The sequence below is a fragment of the Canis aureus genome, chromosome 1, assembly GCF_053574225.1.
Source record: "Canis aureus isolate CA01 chromosome 1, VMU_Caureus_v.1.0, whole genome shotgun sequence".
NCBI lineage: Eukaryota > Metazoa > Chordata > Mammalia > Carnivora > Canidae > Canis > Canis aureus.
The window spans coordinates 98,480,406-98,502,612 of NC_135611.1; the positions used below are offsets into that span (position 1 = coordinate 98,480,406).

The 22,207-nt window shown below is 54.4% G+C and overlaps 1 protein-coding gene and 2 long non-coding RNA genes across 6 annotated transcripts; 2 read left to right on the forward strand and 1 right to left on the reverse strand.

Annotated features, from left to right (window-relative positions):
- Positions 1-1,114: 1,114 nt before the first annotated feature.
- LOC144321278 (uncharacterized) lies at positions 1,115-4,077 on the reverse strand. Its single transcript, XR_013387014.1, has 2 exons — positions 2,830-4,077; positions 1,115-1,396 (listed from the first exon to the last, which is right to left on the reverse strand). It is a non-coding gene; the product is annotated as an uncharacterized LOC144321278 (long non-coding RNA).
- LOC144321266 (putative serine protease 47) lies at positions 3,140-11,362 on the forward strand. 4 transcript variants are annotated; one of them, XM_077910879.1, is made up of 5 exons: positions 3,140-3,352; positions 4,192-4,354; positions 5,866-6,151; positions 6,543-6,709; positions 10,714-11,362. In XM_077910879.1, exons 1-5 carry the CDS (start codon positions 3,160-3,162, stop codon positions 11,345-11,347), a joined length of 1,443 nt encoding a protein of 480 aa, XP_077767005.1. In that variant the 5' UTR covers positions 3,140-3,159; the 3' UTR covers positions 11,348-11,362. The 4 variants fall into 4 exon arrangements, with proteins under 4 accessions (XP_077767005.1, XP_077767008.1, XP_077767006.1 ...); XM_077910882.1 differs by lacking the exon at positions 10,714-11,362 and adding an exon at positions 7,147-7,362 and having other exon boundaries at positions 3,143-3,352; positions 5,866-6,143; XM_077910880.1 differs by having other exon boundaries at positions 3,144-3,352; positions 5,866-6,143; positions 10,714-11,161.
- Positions 11,363-20,301: 8,939 nt separating this feature from the next.
- Positions 20,302-21,641, forward strand: LOC144290933 (uncharacterized). The gene is made up of 3 exons (XR_013358427.1): positions 20,302-20,417; positions 20,514-20,610; positions 20,706-21,641. It is a non-coding gene; the product is annotated as an uncharacterized LOC144290933 (long non-coding RNA).
- Positions 21,642-22,207: the final 566 nt, after the last annotated feature.

Sequence of the window (22,207 nt, forward strand, 5' to 3'; positions counted from 1 at the left end):
ACAAAATAAAAATCATTCACAGCAGTATGGAAAATATTTAGATATAAATTTAATAAAGACATACAAGATCTGTACACTGAAAACTATAAAATACTGCTGAGAGAAATTAAAGATTTAAATAAATGGAGAAACATTTCTTGTTCATGGATTAGGAGATTTCATATTATCAAGAAGGCAGCTGTCATATTATCAAGGTCAACTGTAAATTTAACGCAGTCTCTGTGGAAATCCCAGCAGACTTTCTGGGGTATAAATTGACCATCCGATCCTATAATACATATAAAAATGTTAAAGACCTAAATAGTTTGGAAAAATAAGAAATCTGAAAAACTTGCACTACCTGGTTCAAAATTTGCTACAATGCATGTTAGTCTAGACAGTGGAAATCTGGCATGAGACCACAACATCTAGGACTATGGTGCAGAATTGAGAGTCCAGAAATAAAATCCTATCATTTATTATGAGTTGATTTTCAACAAAGGCCCCAAAACCATTCATTGGGGGAAGGACTAATCTTATTTTTTTAACTTAGAAATGGTGCTGGGACGAATGGATAAGTTATTAGAAAATCCAAAAAACAAACCAACAGAGAAACTTACATCACACTAGACAACAATGAAGTAAAAATCAATCCAAATGGAAGGACCAATCCTGAAAATTTCTCAAGGAAAACAGTAGAAAGCCCTCATGACCTCTTAGATATGACATCAAAAGCATGATTCACAGAAAAATCAAACTTACTAAACATCATCAAAATTAAAAACTTTTGCCCTTGGGGCACCTGGGTGGCTCAGTGGTTGAGCATTGGACTCTTGATTTTGGCAGGCTTGGGTCACGATCTCAGGGTCCTGAGATCAAGGTGGGCGTGGGGCTCTGCGCTGGGTGGGGGACTCTGCTCTAGGCGGGGAGTCGGCTTGAGATTCTCCATCTCCCTTCACTGCTCCCCGCATGCTGCATGCACCTGCACCTGCACTTGCACCAGCACTCTCTGTCAGTATGTGCCCCGGCATGCAGGAGCTTCAAAACCAATGTGCTACTATTGCTGGGCAGAACTGGGTCCAAAGCCAGGTTCGCCTGCTCGCCTTTTGAAAATCAACACTGGAGAGACAGGTAATAGTGGAAAGAGAGAGGTCACTTTATTCAGGAAGCTGGCAACCGGAGAAGACAGTGGACCCTGTCCAGGCAAAAAGGGAGGGTTTAGGGAGGAGGTGCGGGGATGGAGAGGGAGCTGCGGGGATGGAAAGGGAGCTGCGGGTTGGACACCCAGCATCCAGGCAGCAGGCTCCACATCCAGGGCATCCTGACAGACTCGCTGGAGTCCTTGGCAGGTGTTTGTGGATGTGGTCCGGCCTCATCTCCTGGGAGCGTGTGGTCCTGCATTCTCGAGGCCAGTTGTCTGAAGATCCAAGGAAGGTGGTTAGTTGTGCTGCATGGACCAAGGGGCAGCAGGAAGGAGAGCAAGCATGCAGCCAGCTCACCCTGCAGCCTCGGAGTGCTGTCCTACTGAGTGAAAGAGGCCAGACTTGAAAGACTACACGTTGTGTGGCTCCATTTACATGAAACGTCAGAAAACACACCTGAGGGAGACGCAAAGCAGACCAGTGGCTGCCTAGAGCCAGCGTCGGAGCAGAGGTCAGAGGCAGACCTGATGATCATCCCACCACTCTGGAAGCGAATTTTGTGGTCTATAAATTATATTTCCGTCAGGCTGCTTCAGTGGTGGGTAAGAAACCTTAGAGCTGCGTGACTGAGTCAGGGGTTTACTTTCACCCCAGCCAGTCCTTGGTTTCTTGCTGGCTCCTGTTCTTTATCTGTCTCCCCAATTTGGTTCTATATGTTTCTTTCAATGATTTTATCCACTTCCACGGCCTCAACTGTTGCCTAGAACCATAAGGTACTCTCTATTCCCAACCCAAGACATCCCCAAGTTCTAAATTGGTGCTTCCACGTGCCTGTGGGACAAATCCAACTGCCTACTGCACGGATGCAGCAACCTCAACTCACTCAGTACGGTCCTCCCAATCTCCGCCTCCCCTTCGCCACGCAACCCATACTCCCTTTTAGAGAGTTCACCAGTTATTCAGCCTGGATATTGAGGTATACATGCTTTTTAACACAAGTATAGTTTCACCAAAACCTAAAATTTGGGTTTTTTAATTTATAGTAGAATAAGTTCTTAGCCAAAAAGTAAAGCTGAGTGCCCCTCAGCTCCTGTGTTCAATAAATAATAATAGTAATTATTAAATTGCTATTTCAGGGGCGCTGATGGCTCAATCAAGCGTCCGACTCCTAGTTTTGGCTCAAGTCCTGATCTCAGGGTTGTGAGGTCGAGCCCCATATCCGCTCTCCACTGGGCGTGGAGTCTGCTTGGGATTCTCTCTCCCTCTGCCCCTCTCCACTCATGCACTTTCTCTGTCTCTCCAAACAACAAAACAGAATTGATATTTCAGTGTATACTGTGTGTAGCTGTTATTCCCTTACTCTCTTGCCCCCAGACTCTGTGATGAATAAAATAATTTCCCTGTACACATAAGGACGTGAGTGTGGAATGGTAGGATCTCACTCCAAATACCAACACATGCAGGATATCACATTGTGGAGTAGACAGACAATGAGGAGCATGTCTGACGTCTGGATGTTCCCTTTATGCTACAGAGAAGTCACTGACTCACAGAGGTTTAGGGGTCTTTGTCATCTCAGAAAATGTTTGCAATTTGATGGTTGAAAATGACAGACTGTAATGTTTCACTCCTGCTTTCTCCATTATCAGTTCCACTAAGTGTGTGTTCCTGCCTGTGGATCCTTCACATCCCCTCTCCCCTGAATTACCTGCTCACACATTTCCCACTTTTCTATAAGGAGTCTACTGTCTTTCCTCTTGAGTTGGAGGAGCAACTTGATTGTATTGAGGTTGGGTCATGCCGGGAGCAGCTGGGCAAGAGGTCAGCCCTGAGGGTCAGGACCAGGTGTGGAGAGGAGTCCAGGCCTGGGTCCAGGCTGGTCTATGGTCTGGGCAGGGTCAGTACCCAGAGTTAGGAGGAGATGGTGCTGGGGTGTGGAAGGCGGTGGGGTGGGGCCAGGGGCAGGGTCTGGGATCAGGACGGGGTCAGGGCACAGGGTCAGGTCAGTCAGGTCAGGCCGGGGTCAGCGGCCCCCACGATGGGTACAGAGGCGCCGGCGCCCCAAGGCCGAGGCTGGCTGGTGGCTCTGCTCTGGCTTCTGCTGCTGTCCGCGGGCACGCCAGGGTCCTGGCCGGTGACCTCCCAAACCCCGGCCCCCGCTCCAGACCAGGCTGCGGCCCAGGAGCCCGGGCGGCCGGCGGGCGGAACGCAGCGGTTGGCGCCGGGAGCAGGTACGTTAGGCGGCGGCTGGGGGCGGAGGGGTTCCCGGAGGGGTGGGGCAGCGGAGGCTTCATCTTCTCTCTGCGCCTTCCCACCTGGAGGCCCTGGGACACCCCAAACCCCCACACGGGCAGCCACAGGCCCCACTGTGGACCCCCTGGAACGGGGCAGGTAGCAAGGCCCGGCCCTGGGATGGGGGCTGGGTCGGGGAGGTCTGCTGCTGAATGAGGGGCCCCGGCAGGCCGCCTCACGGGGGTCCCGGCCATACCCCTGCCCTCTCGCCGCCCCCCACCCCCGCCCCGTGTGAGTCCCAGACCCAGGGCTGTTTTCCTCGGCCCCCTTCCTCTTCTGTGAGAAACAGAGCATCCTGAGTCGGGGGAGAGGCTCATAGACTCCTGCCCGGGAACCTCCCTCCCTGAGATGCTGGGTGGGGTGGCCCCGGCCACAGGAGCCCCCTGGGACTGGGCACATCATCACCAGCAAGTCCATCAACCGGTGAGACCTTCAGCTCTTTGGTCTGCAGAGTAGGGAGGAGATGGAGGCGTGCTTGCTGAGGGAAGCGTCTGGGATGCGCCCAGTCCCTGGCAGGTGCGATCAGGGATGTCCGTGTGCCTGGAGACGCTGCTGAGGCCACCCTTGGTTGTCTGGCCCCGCCCTGCCACACCTGGGCCCTTATCCCCACAGGGCTTGCTGGCCAGTCCTCAGCAGCAGCCCGAGGCCACCCTGCCATTTTGGCCAGACCTCCTGACCCTTGGCCTTGGCTTCTGCATCTGCAAAGGGGAGGAGGGCCTCAGTGATCGCATCATTTGCGGTCGCCCGTGTCTCTATCATGCACATGGTGTCTCCACAGTGTGTGGGAAGCCCAAGGTGACGGGGAGGATCTTCGGTGGCCGGAATGTGCTGGCAGGCCAGTGGCCGTGGCAGGCCAGCCTGCTGTACCAGCGCTCACACCTCTGCGGAGCCGTCCTCATTGACTCCCTCTGGCTGGTTTCCACGGCCCACTGCTTTCTCAAGTGAGTCCTCCTTCCTGGTGCAAGCAGAGGGGCCGTAGGGCAGCGGGATGCAAGGGGCAGAGCCGTAAGGGGTGACAGGTGTCCAATGCCAGCTCCTCTGGGCAGTGCTCTGGAGCAGTGTGTGGCCTCTAACCTGTGTCTCCTCCACCTTGCAAGTGCTCCCTGGTCACCTCACCCTCTGCCCTCAGCCCTGCCTGTCCCCCAGCACAGACATGGCCTAGGGCACTAGCAGGGTCTGTCCTGGCTGCCATGTGCCATGTGGCACAGACCAGCTCCCTGCCTCCTCGGGCCAGGGGTCTCCTCAGCATATTCCTGGGAATCAGGCTTGGGTCTGCACACATAGCCAGCAGCTGGCTGATTTTTCTTATCACTTCTGCAGAACTGCATGCCCAGGAGGAGCTGTGGCTGCCAGGACCCCCTGCCAGGCTGCCAAGGTGGGAGGTGGGCTCCCTGACCTTGACTGGCTGCTCAGGAGGCTGACTCCTCTGGCCCCCTGGGCCTGGCTGGGTGCTCAGCTTCTGACCAGATGAGGAGGGGTCTCAAGGGAATGGGGGCATCCCATCCCAGGTCAGGGAGCTAGAGCTCAGGCACTGACTGACTCTCAGGCCCCTCAGAATCTCCCTGTGCCACACAGGAGCCTCTCCATGGCAAGGGGGTGTCTCCATGATGGCAGGAGAGAAATCCAATGTAGGTGAGAAGGGTGGCCCCATGGAATCCCTGGATGGCTCAGTGGTTTAGCGCCTGTCTTCGGCCCAGGGTGTAATCCTGGAGTCCTGGGATTGAGTCACACATCGGGCTCCCTGCATGGGGCTTGCTTCTCCCTCTGCCTGTGTCTCTGCCTCTCTCTCTCTCTCTCTGTCTCTGTCTCTCATGAATAAATAAATAAAATCTTAAAAAAAAAAAAAGAGAGAGAGAGAGAAGAGTGGCCCCCTAGACAGGGAGGGAGGTCAGGAGATGTGCGGTGCCCCCCACCCAGTGGGCATGGCCCAGAGGGAAGGGTCTGGGCCCCAGGAGAGAGGAGGGCTTTCCAGGTGGTGGCCTTGCATGGTGGGATGTTCGTCACTCACGTTCAGGGCACAGGGTGACATTCCATGTCCTGAGCTCATTTGCTGGTGTAACAAATCTCCTGTGAATGCTTATGACCAAGTGGACAAGCACCTGTCAGGAGGAAGGGGCCTATGGGAGGAAGGGCCAGGAGGAAGGCTGAAGCTGGGCCGTGGGGAGCTTGCAAGTGTCTGGGGAGAGCTAGGTTGGAGCTGGAGCTCCTCTGTGGAATGAAAGACCTTGGTGTGAGGCCCCACAAAGGAGCTTTGAGCTTGAGGAGTTGCTCCTCCAAGGTGAGGTGGAGTGGGGAAGGTATGGGGCTGACGCTGGGGAAGGAGATCCATTGGCCTCAAGACAGTTGGGAAGAGGAGACAAAAGCTGCCTCTGGAGGGATGGGCACTTAGATGGGGGTACGGAGTGCGCTGGCCCTGCTCAGAGGTGAGAGTGACTGTGCTCTCCTCCACCAGCAAGTCCCACGACCCAGCGGACTACCAGGTTCTGTTGGGAAGCACCCAGCTATACCAGCACACCCAGCACACACAGGAGATATCCCTGAGCCGGATTATCGTGCACCCAGACTTTGAGAAGCGTCACCCCTTTGGGAGTGACATCGTCATGCTGCAGCTGCACCTGCCGCTGAACTTCACTCCCTACATCGCCCCCGCCTGCCTTCCGAGCCCTGACATGCAGCTGTCAGGCAACCTGTCTTGCTGGATCACCGGCTGGGGGATGCTCAGCGAGGACAGTGAGGGGGTGTGCAGAGTCGGGAGGGAAGAGGGTGGCGTGGCTCTGCCTCAGGAGTCTGCAGGCCAGGGACCACGGGACCTGGGGCCTCTGTGGGGCCCCTGTGCCTCGTTTCTAGAGGCCTGGGCCATGGCGGTTCTGGTTCTGAACAGTGTGTGATTCTAGCTTCTGAGTTCCCTGCGTCCGAAGGACTGTCCCAGTCACAGGGCCACCCAGCCTCTCTCTCTCTCTCTCTTTTCTCTCACTCTCACTCAGTGTCTCTCTCACTCTGCTTCTCTCACTCTGTCTCTCTCTCTGGCTGGTTCTTTCTTGAGGGCAGGGACCAGGTTTTGGGGCAGAGGGCGTGGTATGGCTGGGCCTCCCCACAGCACGTGTCACCCGCCCCTTCTCGTTGACACAGAGCAGCTGCACTCGCCCTTCCGCCTGCAGGAGGGGAAGGTGGGCCTCGTCGGGAACGAGCTCTGTAACGTCCTATACAGACAAAGACTTAGCAAGAGCGCGGCCTACTCTGTGCAGGACGAGATGCTGTGCGCCGGGGACTTCTCGACAGGGAAGGCCATCTGCCAGGTGAGTGAGGCTGTGTCTCTTTCTCCCCTGCCTGCGCCGGGCTCTCCCTGAGCGAGGACAGCCCCCGGGATCCCCACCACATTTCTTGTAGGGCATTTTGGGCTTTCTAGTGAAGTGTAGCAGGTGCGTGCAGTGGCTCGGCTCAGTACACATGTGACCCACTTATGTTGGTCACCTTCTGAGGTTGCCTTGCACACCTCAGATCACACTCGGAAGTGTCCCCATGTGGGGCTCCTTGGCGGTGGGTCTGTGACTCGGCTGTGCCTGTCACTCATGCTGGGCGTCGTCTGCTCCCACTGCGCTGTGGGGCTTGGTCGCGTGTGTTGGGTCCTGTCGCCGCTTCTGCCCTTGAGGACGATTTTCGGAACTTCTGAGTCTTTGGTCCCCTTCATTCCAAGTGTTTCATCTACACCTGGTCCTCCTTGTATCCACAGCAGCCCATGACTAGAGTAGTCCCAGTGAAGGTGTGCAGAGACCCGGCTCTGGCAGGTGTTTGCAGACCTCGCACCACAGACGGGACGGACCCCTACCAACTCCGGGCTCTCTCCACCTTTGCTCATTTCGCTGTGCAGGCATCGTGGTATCTTACAGCAGCCTAATTTGTGCTTTCCTGTGACTAATTAAGTTAAATAAATTCTCCTGTGTTTCTCGTCCTCAAGTGTCTTCTTCGGTAAAGTTTCCCTCCTGGTTTTTCCTCCTCTGACTTTTCTGTTGGGCTGTCTGTCTTTTTCTTTCAGGAGCTCTTTGCACTTTTGTATGTTCTGTGTATGCGTCCATGGCTGGGCGTGTGGACTGTGAGGGTCTCTCCCCTGTGCACGAAGCCCCATCCTACAGGTGGGCCAGGAGGCCAACGAGGAAGCATGGGCAGCCTGATATAAGGCAGCTCGGCCGGTCCTGCTGGTGCTCAGATTCCAAGCCCACCCGGCTTCCGAGCTTGCTCCCAGCCGATTTGCACTTCGGGCTCCTTCACGGAAGGGACCCAGGAGGGGAGGGGAAGAGGGAGGAGGGGAGAGCTCTGCCCTGGGGCTCCGGGGGCATCTTCCAAGCCTGTGTGGGATTCTGAGGCCTCCTTCATGGGAATGTTGAAAGGATGGTGTAATGGGCTGGATACTGTCCCCCAAATGCGTGTCCCTTTGGAACCTTAGGACGTGACCTTACTGGGAACTATGCAGGTGGGATTAGAGTCTCTAGATGAGACCGTTCTGTGTTCAGAGGGGCCCTACATGCAATGACTGGTGTGGAAAGATGGAAGGAAAGGCACCGAGACACTGAGCTCAGGCTCTGGCCTCCAGAGCAGGAGAGGTGAGTTTCTGAAGCCCCCCTGGTTTGTGGTTGTGCGTGACGGTGGCCACAGGAAACAGAGGGGAGGTGAAATGGGCCTGGGGGGAGGTCTCACTGACCACGCTCTCGCTGCTGAGCCAGAGGAGGAGGCCCAGCTGCCTGCCCTCCTGCTGGGAGGTTGACCGGGTTTCTGGGTTCCCGGGTCTCAGCTGACAGCATGGATGCTCCCATGCCACCTCCTCACAGGGCCAGCTGCACCCAAAGCTGAGGCAAAGGGCCCAGCCTGCGTCCCCACTTGGCTGTCACCCTGGCCCTCCATTCTGACCCCTCCCCGCACTTGCCCTCTCCTGTGGAGGCCCTGCCTGTGGAACTCGGAGCCGATGCTCTTTGTCGGCCAGTGGGCTGGATGTCCCTAGTGCCCTTGGCCCAGCTGATCGGGACACCCAGGAGTCCCCTCCTCCCTTAGTCTGCCGGTCACACAGCCTGTCCATGAGATTCTGTCTGGACATGAGATTCCGTCTGGACCCGTCTGCCAGGCCAGCTGCTCTGGGGCCCACCCTGCTCTCTTCTTTCCCCTGAAGCGCCCCTCCCCTGCGCAGGGCACTGGAAGCTGCTCTGAGGGCAGGATGGGGTGGGGGGCGCTGCAGGGTGACTCCGTGCTAGATTGTGGTGGATGGACCCGTGTCTGGTCTCAGTCTGTCGTTTGTCAGTGCTGGGACCCCAGCCAGCTTTCCTCACCCAAGAAGGGGGTGCTGAGCGCATCCCCCGCTTGAGGCTCTGGAGACAGTTCACTGTGGCGCCTGTTCCGTGGGAACACGTGTTGGCCTGCGTTCTCCAGCTGATCTGCCTCCCGGATCTGAGCTCCATGTGTCCTCTTGGGCCCCGCCAACACGCACGCACCCTGGCTCTGTCCCTGCACTGGTGCCAGCCAAGGAGCGCTTGGCACGGGCTACATTGGTGTTGGGGTTTCCTCTGCCTGCTGAGAGCCCCGTGGGAGCCAGGAGGCCCTCCTGGTGGGGGACCTGAGGGTGGGGGCGAGGTGTCACCACTCTGCCGGGAGCCTCTGCAAGAGTCTGGGGGCCGCAGTAATGCACCACCTCAAACTGGGTGGCTAAAGCAACAGATGGTCATCTGACATTTCCAGGGGTCCACAGTCTAGAATGGAGGAGGGGGTGCCGCTGGTTCCTTCAGGAGGCTCACAGGAAGAATCTCCTTGCCTTTCTCAGCTCCCGGGCCACCGGCACCTCGTCCTCAGAGCACACGGCTCCTTATGGGACTGTTTCCTGCCCACCTACCCAGACACCCCAGGGCAACCTTCCTGTTTCCAGACCCCCAACTGGGCCACGGTCCCTTTGCTGTGTGTGGTTGCAGGTTCCAGGGATGAAGCCGTGCACCTGTCAGGGTCGTGAGATGGCCACACCTGGTGCCCCTGTTTCTCCCTCAGGCGACCTCCCCCAGCCCTCTGCGTCAGCCATCACCGTTGAGCCCAGCGGCCTTCCCCGCCTGCCTCGCACTGCCTGGACCTCCTGGGCTCCCACAGGGGCCCTGCCCACCCGCTCTGCTCCCTTCCCTTAAAGACCACCCCCCACACCACTGGATGGTACTGAGTCTCCCTAACCCACTCCTCCAGGAGCGTCCACCCGCTGCCACCCACATCCCCAGCAGCTTGGGTCCTGCCAGAGCCCAACAGACCCGAGTCCTCACATGGGCACATGCGCGGGTCTCCCTCCCAGTTCCTGGCCGCCCCCTCCCACGGGGACCCAGGCCGCCTGCGCAACCTGCGACTTTCTCTCCCTGCCCAGCACCAAGAAAAGCTCTGATTTCCTCCTCAGGCCCTGTGGGCTCCTTTATCCCAGATCTGACTGTGACTCTGGCCGCCCGGGCTCCTGCCCACTGGGAGGGAACCTCCTGCAGCCCCAGCAGCAGCTCCTGTTGGCTTGTGCCAGAGTGTTCCCAGGCCCCTCCACCACTGCCTGCACCGCCAGGCCGCCCCGCCTTCCGGGTCCTTACCGTGTCCCTCCCTGCATCCTGACCACTCCCCGTGCCCCTGAATCCGGCGGCTGGGTTGTCTACTCTTCGGTGTCTCCGCTCAGGGAAGCCCCATCCGACTGGTTCCCCAGCTGACCTCCCGACCCTGTCAGAGAGCTCACGGGCCTGAGGGAGGGGCCCCAGCATGAGAGCCTTCCTTTGGCCTGTGAATTAAAGGGATGTCCAGCTGGATGACCCTGCCCGGCCAGCATTCAGGGCTCCAGGGACTCCCAGTGGCCCTTGGGGGACCCCGCCTGCTGCCCCTGACCCCCAGCAATGTGGGCTGTCTCCACCAGGCCTGGCCTGGGCATTTTTAGGACATGCTTGACCAAGAAGCTGAGAGAAAACCGAAGTCCCACGTGGATGAGAAGGCGGGGTACCCAGGGGGATGCGCTACAGCTCCGACAGGGTTGGGGAGGCCTTGGCTGGCCAGGCTCCACTCGCAGCCAGCCCCCCTGGCCTGTCCTTGAAGCTGCCCCCTCTAGGCCTTGGGCAGAGCCTTGTGCCAGTGGCCAGCCACTCCCTGGGCGCAGGGCAGAGGGCACAGTCGTGGGGGCCGTCGTAGCCCCCTGAAGCGCAGTTCCCAGGCCCACCCCAGTAGACCGGACGGTACACAGACTCTCAGGCTCATGAACCCCACCTGCCCACTGCTCCCAGATTCTGCTCACTCACACTAACTACCCTCTCTTTCCCAGGGTGATTCCGGGGGCCCCCTCGTCTGCGAGCTCCCCACGGCCTGGGTTCTCGTGGGGCTGGCCAGCTGGGGCTTTGACTGCCGCCACCCCATCTACCCCAGCGTCTTCACCAGGGTTGGCTACTTCTCCGACTGGATCCATGAGATCCAGATGCTCACACCTCCCCCTGATCCCACATCTGCTCCTCAGACCCCGTTTCCGGGCCAGCCTCTGTCGACGGCCAGCTCCTCTGGGCACCCTGCAGCCCTTGTGCCTCCCCAGACCTGGCTCCTGCTGCTGTGTGCATTCAGAGACCCCCAGTAGGCCCTGCAGTGACCCCTCCCCCCTAGCCCCAGCCAGCTGTCTGCCTCGGGCCCCAGTCTGGTCACCAGAACCTTCCACACCTCCCCACTTCAGCCCCACTGGCTCTCAGCAATTCCCTCTCCTGTACTTTCCCACCCATCAGCTGCCACCCACCAAGCCAAGCCAGAAAAAAAACAAAAAAACAAAAAAAAATAAAAGACTCATCCTGTTCCTGTCTTGGGACCACACTGCCCCTTCCCTAGAGGTCAGGCATGTGGCTCCCAGTGCAAGGAAAGGGGACTGGTCAGGAGACCTTCCCCAGATGGAGCTAGGGCTGCCAGCTGGGAAGTGAGCAGGCCGTCTCCACTCAGACTCTGCTCCTGTCTCGGGGAGCACGGAGAGCGTGGAGAGCACTAAGAGCATGCAGGCCTTCCCACGAGGTGCATCAGGCAGCTCGGGCCTCATAACACCCGAATCCTCGGCTGAAACAGCAGGAACATATCTTCTCCCAGCCCCAGGGGCCGAAAGTCCAAAGTGCTGCCTGGGCAAGGCTGGTTTCCCCGAGGCCTCTCTCCTGGGCATGCAGACACTGTCCTCCCTGTGTCCTCACCCGGTCATCTCTCTGGGCTTGTCTGTGACTAGATCTCCTTAGAATGACACCAGTCATAGGGGATTAGGGCCATCCTAGTGACCTCGTCTACCTTTAACCACCCCTGCAAAGACACATTCTGAGGCACTGGGAGTTAGGACTCCAATATAAGAATTTTGGAGAACGCAATTCAGCCCATAATCAGAAGTCAGACACTTTATGGGGTGTCCTCAGAGCAAGAGTCTCCTCCAAAGTAGAGAAATGTCAATCCAGGGCTTTGGGGGAGGGACTCCCAGTGCAGGTGGAGGGAAGCTCCTGGACTGCAGGTGATTCACGGGGACTGGGGTGCATGGCTGTGAGGAGGGGAGTTCTGGAGGCAGCAGGAGGGCTCTCAGACTCAGGGTCTAGGAGTGAGTCAGGAACAGAGGAGGCCGATGCCAGGCTGAGCTGGCGGTCCTCAAGCCTCTGTTCCTAGAGTGGACTCCCAGCACCTTCCTCACCTCTCCCCATGGCCTCCCTGCCCCCACTCGGAGGGGGCCTGACTCCATGCGAAACCCCTGCTTCCTGGGTTCACCAGCCAGTCTGCCCGAGGTGTCTACACACTTGAGCAGCTGGATCCTGCTGTCACTGTTCCTGCTTAGCTGACCCAGGACCTTGCAGCCAGGTGATAAGCTTTGAAGCAATGTTCTAGGGTATCCTTCCTGCCATCTGCCCGGCAAGGGCCCTGGTGCCGCCCACAGAGTTCCAGCCTCACAGTGTACCCACCCCGGCCCTCACACCCACGGTAGGGTGGGAAAGCTCCCATTTAGGCACATCCAGTACAGACCAAGTGCAGATTCTTTCCAGTTCTGGCATCATGTAACTACCCTGGATCCCTCCTGATTGATGGGCAAAAATGGACTCACGTCCCTTTAACACCATTACAGGCACTGCCTTCCAGGATGATCTTGAGAGGCCCCAAGAAGGTGTGTCCCCAGGGCTCACACCTGAGTGGGCATTGCTGGCATTCCCTGCCCTAGCTATCCCTCAGGCCGCAGCCCCTCCAGTGAGGGACCCTGTGTCCAGCTGTGTGCCTGGCACTGGCTCAGCTATCTCTGGAAGGGGGAAGGTGAGCTTTCCCTCCCTCGGTGGGAAATTCACTTCTGGGGCCCCAAGTAGAGAGCTGTTCAGGCCCCCAGACACCGGTGAGTCCTCTTGCTCTCACAAGCTCAGGACAGCTTGGGCAGCTCTGCTGGAGCCCTGGCCTCTGCGGTGGTCCTAACCTTCTCTCCTGCCAACCGTGGCAGCCGCAGCTGGCTGAGCTCCGGAGTTGGATGCTTCCCTGCACCCCCCTCCCCACTCCTGGCAGGCACTCAGACCTCATCCCACACATACCTCACCTGCAACCAGCTTCGTGCTCAGGATTATTATCTTGCTTTAGTCTCCTTTTAAAGATAGTGAAGCCTTAGAGGATTCTGTAGCATTTCAGAGGTGGCACGGGTGATAAGCACAACAGGAACACAAACCTACTTCTGTTTGTCGGGAAGTTGGAGCTCCTTGCTGTTTCAAATCCCAGCAGGCTGCCCTCAGGTGCTGTCCACCCTCCCCATGGACCTGTCCCAGAGTGGGTCCCAGACACCCACTCCTGAGTCGGCACACTGAGGCAGGTGTGGAGGCAAGGGGCCAAGTGGAGGAGCCAGGAGCCTGGGAGTGGGGCCTGGAGGGGCACTTGCGGCATCAGTGGCCAGAGGCACTTGGAAGACCTGCCACTGGGGACTCCCTGCCCCCTAGATGGGACACTGGCGTGGTGGGGCCACCAGCTCTTGGTGCCAAGTCAACTCCAGACACATTACAGAAGTGAGAACAAAGCGATAAGAATTGCTTAGAGGCTTTCCGTTTCCAGTCTGGAGTCTAAGGAACTCCCAAATCCACAAAATATGAAAACAACTGAACAGACTAAACAACAGCTCTTCTTAGACCCAGCAGAGAACTGAGGTCACAGGGCAAACCATGGCCCAGAAAATTGGAGACACCAGCACATCAGGGATCCCAGCTTGCTCATACTAGCAAAAGAGCTGCTGGAGAGCCCACATGGTAGCTGGTAGCTGGTGGCCCGCCAGAGGCCTGCGTGGACCAGCCTGGGAGTCAATGGCACTGGGGCCCAGCCTGGGCGGGCGTGGGGGGTGGGGCTGGTACCACACTTGCACAAGGGTTTCCTCCAGTAGCCTTATTATGTTCTCAAGAGTAGGTCAGAGAAAACCCCTTCCCGATTCTGGTAGGGCAGGTAGCTTCTCCAGACCTGTGGCTTCTTGTCTCTAACGGCCTTTCCTACAGGAAACGTTTTCATTTTGATGAAGTCCAATTTTTTCTTATTTCTTTTATGGCTGATGCTTTCGCTGTAGGGTCTAAGATCTTCCACAAGCCCTGGTTCCCAAAGATGCTCTCCTACCTTATCTTGTAAAAGGTTCAAAGTTTTACGTCTTGCATTTAAATTGCTTATCCATTTTGAGTTATTTTTGATATTTGCTAGTAACGCAAAGTAACTCTTTCCATCATATCACTTTTGCATTTTTCTGCAATACCAGTTTACTGTATCTGTGTGTATCTGTGTATTCTGCTTTCTCAAAACAGTTTTAGCTATTCTGGTTTATTTACCTTTCCTCTATAAATCTTGGAATAAACTTGTCTAGATTGATGAAAGAATTCTGTGGAAAGTAGACATTTTACTATATGGTCTTCCAATCCATGAATGCGATGTATCTCTATTTATTTAAGACTTGTTTGGTTCCTTTCATCAGAGTGTTATTGGTTTTAACATACAGATTCTCTCTTTTTAAAAAAATTTATAGCCAGATATTTCATTTTTTGGAATTATTGCACATGGCATTGTGTTTTTAATTCTGGTTTCCAATTGTTCATTGTTAGTATTAGAAAATACAATTCATGTTTCTGTGTTGATCTTGTATCCCAAGACTATCATAGAGTGATTGTCATTTGTTAAGCATTTTCTTGTAGATTTCTTTGGATTTTCTATGTGAACAGTCATGTCATCCATGAATATGGACAGTAATACTTCTTTTCTTTTAATTTGTTTGTCTTTATTTCTTTTTCTTGCCATACTACATTGGTTTGTACCTATAGTACTAAGCTGAAAAGGAGAGATGAGACAATGCCCTGGTCTTGTTTTTGAATTTAAGAGAAAAACATCCATTCTTTCACCATTAAGTATGATATCTTCTGTATCTTTTTTTTGTAGGATTTTTTTTGTAGATATCCCTTGCTAGGTTGAGGTAGTGCCCTTCTGTTCCTAGTTTTCTGAGTGTTTACCATAAATGCATATTGAATTTTGTCAAATGTTTTATCTGCATTAACTGCTATGACCATGTGGGTCTTCTTCTAATATGGTGGATTACATTGATGATTTTAGAATATTGAACCAGGCTTGCATTCCTAGAATAAACTCCATTTAATCATAATGTATTATTATTTCCTTCCTTCTTCATGTGTTGGTTTTTATTTTGCTAGTTTTTTCTAGTTTTCTATGGTGGAAACTTAAGTTATTAATTTGAGAACGTCCTTCTTTTCTGATATGGGCATTTAGTGCCATTTGTTTCCCTCTTGGTGGTGTTTTATCTGGATCCTACCATATTTTATATGTTGTATTTTCATTTTCATTTAGTTCTGTGTATTTTTTAAAATTTCCTTGAGATCCTTACTTTAACCATGAATTATTTAGATGTATGCATCTTAATTTTCAAATATTTGGAGGCTTTCTTCTTATTATTGTCATTTTTATATTATTTAAAGCTTATACTTTGGACACAGTAGAGTAAAATGCAGTTATGTTTCTTTTAGTTACTTTAAATGCATTCTTCAAATATCATTGGAGTAAACTTTTCAAACACTAATATTACATAGTAGTTCTCAGTCTTTTGTATTAGAGCAACCATAAGGGAATGCCCCAAAAATATAAACTCCAGGCTGCCAGAGACATGTTTATCAGGGGAAGAGTGGGAGTTTGTGGGTCTCCATTATCCTTGCTTTCTGGGCTAGCACACAGGATCCAAGGATCCAGAATCCAGGACCCAGAAAAGGGGCCAAACCGTCAAGCTCTGGTGCTTTCTGGTGTCTCATCAGAGAATCCTAGGCTCTGTGCGGGCAGGGATTAGAACTAGCACCATGATCCACAGGACTCAGGCCCAGTCACTCCCATCTAGTGAACACTCAGAATGAGGGGAACACCAGCCTCTCCCTTGCTGGTCAGCATCTGATTCTGAGCTTGTGGTTGTAGCTGTGATGTTCAGTAGGCCCATGGCTGAGCCACCAGGCAGGGCTTACCACTTTTGACAGCCCTGGGCCTTGGCTATGGCTATGGGCAGTGTCCATGAAACCTTAGGGAGGCTGGTCCACAGGGAAGCAGTCTTGGACAATTTAACCCTGCTCTCTTGCCACTTCAACAGTCAACATGTTCATTATGACCCCTGACTCCTCCAACCCAGATAAAGGTGCAATTTCTCATGAGGTTGCCCATCTTTTATTTTTCACCATCATTTCATAAGAAAGGACATCCTAACCCCAATTGACTAGAAGCACATCTTGCAAAACAAGCAAGCTTGCCCTAAAACGAGACTTTTAGTAACCTTTGGTTTACCTTGATCTGTATTATATACAAAAGGTCGCCCAGTACCTGCCTCTCTCTCAATCAAGCCACCACCATGCTGCACCTAGGATGAGGTATCTCCTCTGCACACCCTGTATGTGGTGGTCACTTCCCTGATTCCATGAATGTGTCGTCCACTTAAACTATTATTTCTTGACATTCTTTGCAACTTTCAATTCCAAAGAAGGGGAAGTTCTTTTTGTGGATCAGAGAAGAGCAGGAATACATCTCGTCTTGCAGCCCATGCTCCTAAAACAACCCAGTCTCTTTAAAGTCCTTGGTCTTTGGGGGATTCCTGGGTGGCTCAGCGGTTTAGTGCCAGCTGTTGGCCCAGGGCATGATCCTGGAGTCCTGGGAGTGAGTCCCACATCAGGCTCCCTGCATGGAGCCTGCTTCTCCCTCTGCCTGTGTCTCTGCCTCTCCCTTTCTCTCTCTCTTTGTGTCTCTCAGTAATAAATAAATAAATAAAATCTTTATAAGTCCTTGGTCTTTCTCTCTTGAAGGCCTTCTTGGGTTCTACACCAGTGGGCTGGTGACTTAGGCAAGATGTCACTTTTCCCAGGTGTGGAGACCCCCTCCAGTGTCTGGGGGCAGATGGTGGGGATCACTGGATGTGACACAGGAATGCAAGTCAACTTCAGGGGTGAACCCCCAGGGAAGAGTCAGTACATCAGATGCAGGGCACAGAAGTAAGAAGAGGACCCTTAGTGTGGAGTTATGAGCAGCCACTCTCAGAGAGGGTGAGTCTCCTCAGCTCTGCTTCCCATGGTGGCAGGTGGAGCCCCAGGTCTCCTGCACACAGAGCCTGGGGCTTGCTGGGAGCACCTGCCAGAACCTCTGTGGGGATCAGGGACCAAAAGCACCTTGGGAAGTCGCTCCTGGGAGGATTTACCTGTCCTGAGCCTGTGGCGTCCGTCCCCCAGGCCAGCACCCCCACCTGTCCTGGGGCTCCGTGCCCACAAGCTGCAATCCTGACTCCTGTGTGTACGATTTCCCCAGTGTATGCAAGCCAGGCCTCAAACACCTGGCCTGAGGATATAGATAAGCAGGCAAAGCCCTCTGATCCACTGGTGAAGCAACGACAGCAGAAAGGTGGGCTCTTCAGAGCAGGGCCCAGGGGGCAGGGAAGTAGAGGCAGAAACCTAGGGAAGCTGGAGCCTCACAGACAGACGTGTCACTTGTGCCCACCTCGTCTCCCTCAGTGGTACCCGTCAGGCTCTGGTGTTGGCTCTGGGCTCACAGGGCCCCACAGCACTGGCTGTCACAGCCACTTGCCTCCCAGGATGAGCGAGGTCCCGAGGACATGGAGCCTTACATGACAGGTGCGGTGACAAGGAGGTGCTTCCCGGGCCACATGACAGGACACAGCTTCTCGGGGCACCGGGGGCTCCAGACTCAGCATCTATGTCCGGATTGTGAGTCCATTGATTCTGGGGAGCACAGCAACTCATGGGGAGCAGATGATCATACTGTGGCCACACGGCCAGGAGCTGCCAGCTGCCATGGCCAGGCACACGACGGGGTTCTATTTACGGTGCAGCCTGTAGACGCCCTGCCGCGGGAGGTGACCCAGGGTCACCGCTGCCTCCTGCCCGTCTAAGCCAGAGGCTCTTAAACCTTTACTGAAATCTCTGAGCCTACCCCTACAGCCCAAATCTTGCACAGATTGTGGAGGGGTTCACGGGCTTTTTGACAGAATTATTAATCAAAAAGGAATCAGAATGTGGAGATTTTGAAAGCTCTCGGCCTCCTTCTCCTCCAGGGCGAGGACAGGAAAGCTTGCTCATGGGGTGGCTGGGCCACATTGCAAAGAGACGATGGGGGTGGCTCATGTGTTTAATCAGTTGCCCCACAGATGCCAGCGCCAGCGCCAATGACAGTGCCAGGGATAGGGAAGGCTGACGGGATTCTTGGGCTCTTTACACGGGAGAATAGAGCAACTGGGCCATGAACTTGTGCTTCCCTTAGAGCAAAGGGAAAAAGGACCCGAAGGCAGTACAGACATCATCAGGACAGCAAATCTCAGCACGGGCCCACAGGGCCCAGGCCTGGGGACCTCAGTTTCCAAGGACGAGACTGCCCCCATCCCAGAGCTGCAGGGTGAGCAGCATCCCACAAGCTGAGGGCCTGCGGCTGCTGCCACCATATTCCTGCCTCCCTGGTCCTGGAGTAAAAGCTTTGCACCCAGAGGGTTACACTCACACATTAAGGTCTAATGGGATTTGCAGAGCTGAGCTTGGACCTGCTTGGGGCCCCTCACCCCCTCCCTTCTTCCCATTTCTTCCTTGTGGCATGAGAGTATCTATCACACGCCTGTCTCACCAGCACATCTGGACAAAGGAAAAATACCCTATGATTGCACTCACACAAGTATCTATGGTAGTCTGAACCATAGAGACAGAAAGCGGAAAGGTGGGGGCTGAAGCCTGGGGGAGGGGGAGGCGGTGAGAATCCGTGCTTAACGTGTGGAGAGTTTCACAATTGGAAAAAATTCTCAAGATCTGATGCCAAAAGCACAAACAACAGAAGAAAAAAAATACATACATTGGACTTCATTAAAATTAAATGCTCTCTTACTATGAGGGACTCTATTCACAAAGTAATGGGCAGCCCACAGAAGGGGGGAATATTTTTGCAATTATCTCTCTAAAAAAGACTTTATCTAGAATATATAAGGAACTCTTACAATTCGATAATACAGGACAAATTAATGAATGGGCAATGGATGAATGCACATTGCTCCAAACCAGTTACAGAAAGGCCCATAAGCATCTGAAAAGATGCTCCACATCAGGGAAATGCAATCCAAAACCACACTGAGATGCCATGAAGATGGCTTCAGAACCACAAAGATAACAGTTGCCAGGAAAACAGATGATGGCGGGGAGGTCGCCTGGGTGGCTCAGCTGGCTAGGTGTCCAACTCTTGGTTTTGGCTCAGGTCATGATCTCAGGGTCCAGGGATCTTGGTTTGGGCTCAATGTGGAGGCTGCTTGAGATTCTCCCTCTCCCCCCACCCTTCCTCCTGTGTGTGCTCTCTCTCTCTTTCAGTCTCTCAAATAAATAAAAATATCTTAAAAAAAAAAAAAAAACCCAGATGATAGCAAGCATTGTCTAGAAGTGGAAAGAAAGTGGAATCCTTCTCCACTGCCGATGGAGACATTTAAAATGGTACAGCCACTTTGGAAATAGTCCGACAGTTCTTAAAAAGGCTGAATATACAGATGCCACATGACACAGCCTTTTCCACTTCCAGGTGCGTCACCACGAGAAATGAAACCTGTGGGATGCCTGGGTGGCTCAGTGGTTGAGTGTTTGCCTTTGGCCCAGGTCGTGATCCTAGAGTCCCGGGATTGAGTCCTACATCAGGCCTCCTGTATGGAGCCTGCTTCTCCCTCTGCCTGTGTCTCTGCCTCTCTCTCTGTGTCTCTCATGAATAAATACATAAAATCTTTAAAAAAGAGAGAGAGAAATGAAATGTGCATCCCCGCAAACACTTGCACACACACATTCGCAGCAGGATTTTCATATTAGCCAAGTGGTAGAAATGACCTAAGCAAGTCAGCCAATGAATGGGTTTGACAAAGAGTAGCATCTCCACATGATGGGATAGTATTGGGAATGTGTGAAAGCACATGGCACCCCTTGGAATCACTGTCCTAAATGAAATGTAAAGAGATATGAAAGGCCACATGCTGTATGACTCCACTCATATGGAAGCGCAGGGTACATGGGTCTGCGGAGACAGAGGGGGATGAGCCGTTGCATAGGGCTGAGGCCCAGATGGGGGAGACAGAGTGACTGTGACAGGGGATGAGATTTCTTTTGTAGCTGATAAATTCTAAAATTTATAGTGGCAATGGTAAAAACTCTATAAATAGGCTAAAAGCCATAAACCGTACACTTTAAACCAGTGAATGGTATTACATGCAGATGTCTTAATACAGCTTTTATATTATAATTGACTGGGTTCAAAATAGATGTTAACATTGCTTATGTCTATGGATTGTCTATACTGCTTCCTATTGCATTTACACATTTTTCTATAAGGTTGAAACATTTAGATGACTTTACCCATTTTCATTAAAGAAGAAAATAACACATGAGCGTGATGCAGGCCGACGGTGACTGTGGACCCTGGTTGGATCCCCTAGATTCATGGGGAGGAGATGCAAACGCATCACGGAGTGGGGAGGTCAGTGTCCAGCAGCTGGATCTGGGGCCTCCACAGGGCAGCATTGGCAGGGGACTGTGGGATTAGTGCCTCAGGGGCTCTCTTTCTCTGCATTAGGAAGGAGCACGAGAGAACCAGCATCTGCTTGGTTCCTGCTCGCAGACTGTGCAACAGGACGGGATTGGGTGACGGTGATGACCCCCTGCAAGAATCAGTTAGGAGCCCTACAGACAGGGGAGCCTCTGTAGTTGGTGTGTGTGGTTGGGGAACAACACTTAATGCCCATATGGTTTGTACGCTCCCCCACAGCACATGTCCCTGAAACGTGACCTTCAGAATGAACCAAGACAAAGTACAGTCCAAAGGACAGACCATGGAATGAGGGAGGAATCTGAGCTTCAGAGACTCGGGGAGGATGGGACGATGAGCCCTGAGACGGCACAGCCCAATCCCAGGACATGCTACTGAAAGGAGCACCAAGGGCCCAGGCGTGCACACGAGGCATCCCAGAGGGAAGGGCCCTTGGGACTCCTGGAGTCACATCCAGCACCTGGGTCGATCTCCTATTTCCTAAAGAAATCAGGCAGGTCTTCCCCCACGGCATTGGGATCCAGCACCTGTTGTGTGCACGCTGTGGGCGGGGACAGAGTGGGGTGACACGCACAGGGGGCACCTCCGACCAGCACCCCCACACGGTGTGCATCTGCTGGGCGCCTGAGCCCAGTCCTCTCTCTGGAGACCCAGCTGGATGGGGAAGAGCAGCAGTGGGGAGTGAGGCCCAGAGGAAACCTCCCCTTTGGGGGGACAGGAGGGTGGGGGCCTTGCCAGCACCGCCTGCCTGGACAGGAAGGGAAGGACGTGGGGGAGCCCCTGGGGGCGGCCTGCGGATTCTGTGGAGCAGGACGAGGCCCCGCACGAGTCCCTATGTTCACCGAGCTCTTGGCTGGGGGTGGGGAGGAGGGCAGGCAGAGAGCCAAGTGTCCCTAGGACCTGGAAGGCCTTCGCCCCATCCTGCTGCAGGGCCAGCACATCTGTGTGTGGTGAGCGGTCAGGGGCCACGCTCAACCCCACACAGGCCCCAGGACCCAGACCCTGGACGGGAGGCATCGGCCAGGAGGGAAGCAGGCTGAGGGCCAGGGTGCTCACTCCTGGGACCAGAGCATCTGGGGGAGGGCAGGGGACGGAGGGAGCTAGAGCACCCGGTGAGGGTGGTGAGCAGATGGGGGACAGGAGAGCAGCGCAGTAGTGGGGCAGTGGGATCTCCTCCTGGGGTCTTTTGTCTCCCAGTCTCTGCTCAGCTCACTGTCACCAGCTAAGCAGAAGCCCTCTCTGATGTATGTGGGGGGGGTCTGTGCCAGCGGGGTATACCGGGGGGGCCATGAGGAGGGCCTTTCAGCCTGGGTCCCAGCCCCCACCGGCCCTGGAGCTGTGGACGCCTGGCCCCACTGCCCTCCAGGTGGGCTGTGCTCCTGCGTGTGGGTCACGGGCTGTCAGTAGGAACTGCTTCCCGTGTGAATACAAGTGTGTGTCCTCATCTGTTCATGCAGGGGGCCCCCAGGAAGGGGGAGCAGTACCCAGGAGTGTCCTTGAAGACCCAGGGACCCTGGCCAGTCCCCTTGCACTACCACCACAGCATGATGGGCCCCTCACGTGGCCGGAGGAGATGGTGTGGCCCAGAAATCCCGCCAGGGCCCTGGTGTCCACCCCAGGGCAGTCATTCCTGCATGCACAGCGGGGCAGCGCCACCCCCCCTCCAGCCTCCCTCATCCATCCCCGTGTCCGTCCTCTTGGGGACCATAGGATCCCCCATA

Excerpts from the sequence above, each read along its gene's own strand:
- LOC144321266 (XM_077910879.1), top strand. The coding sequence starts at position 3,160 with ATGGGTACAGAGGCGCCGGCGCCCCAAGGCCGAGGCTGGCTGGTGGCT. Across the intron at positions 3,353-4,191 it reads GCGGTTGGCGCCGGGAGCAG|TGTGTGGGAAGCCCAAGGTG; the intron begins GTACGTTAGGCG and ends GTGTCTCCACAG. Across the intron at positions 4,355-5,865 it reads ACGGCCCACTGCTTTCTCAA|CAAGTCCCACGACCCAGCGG; the intron begins GTGAGTCCTCCT and ends CTCCTCCACCAG.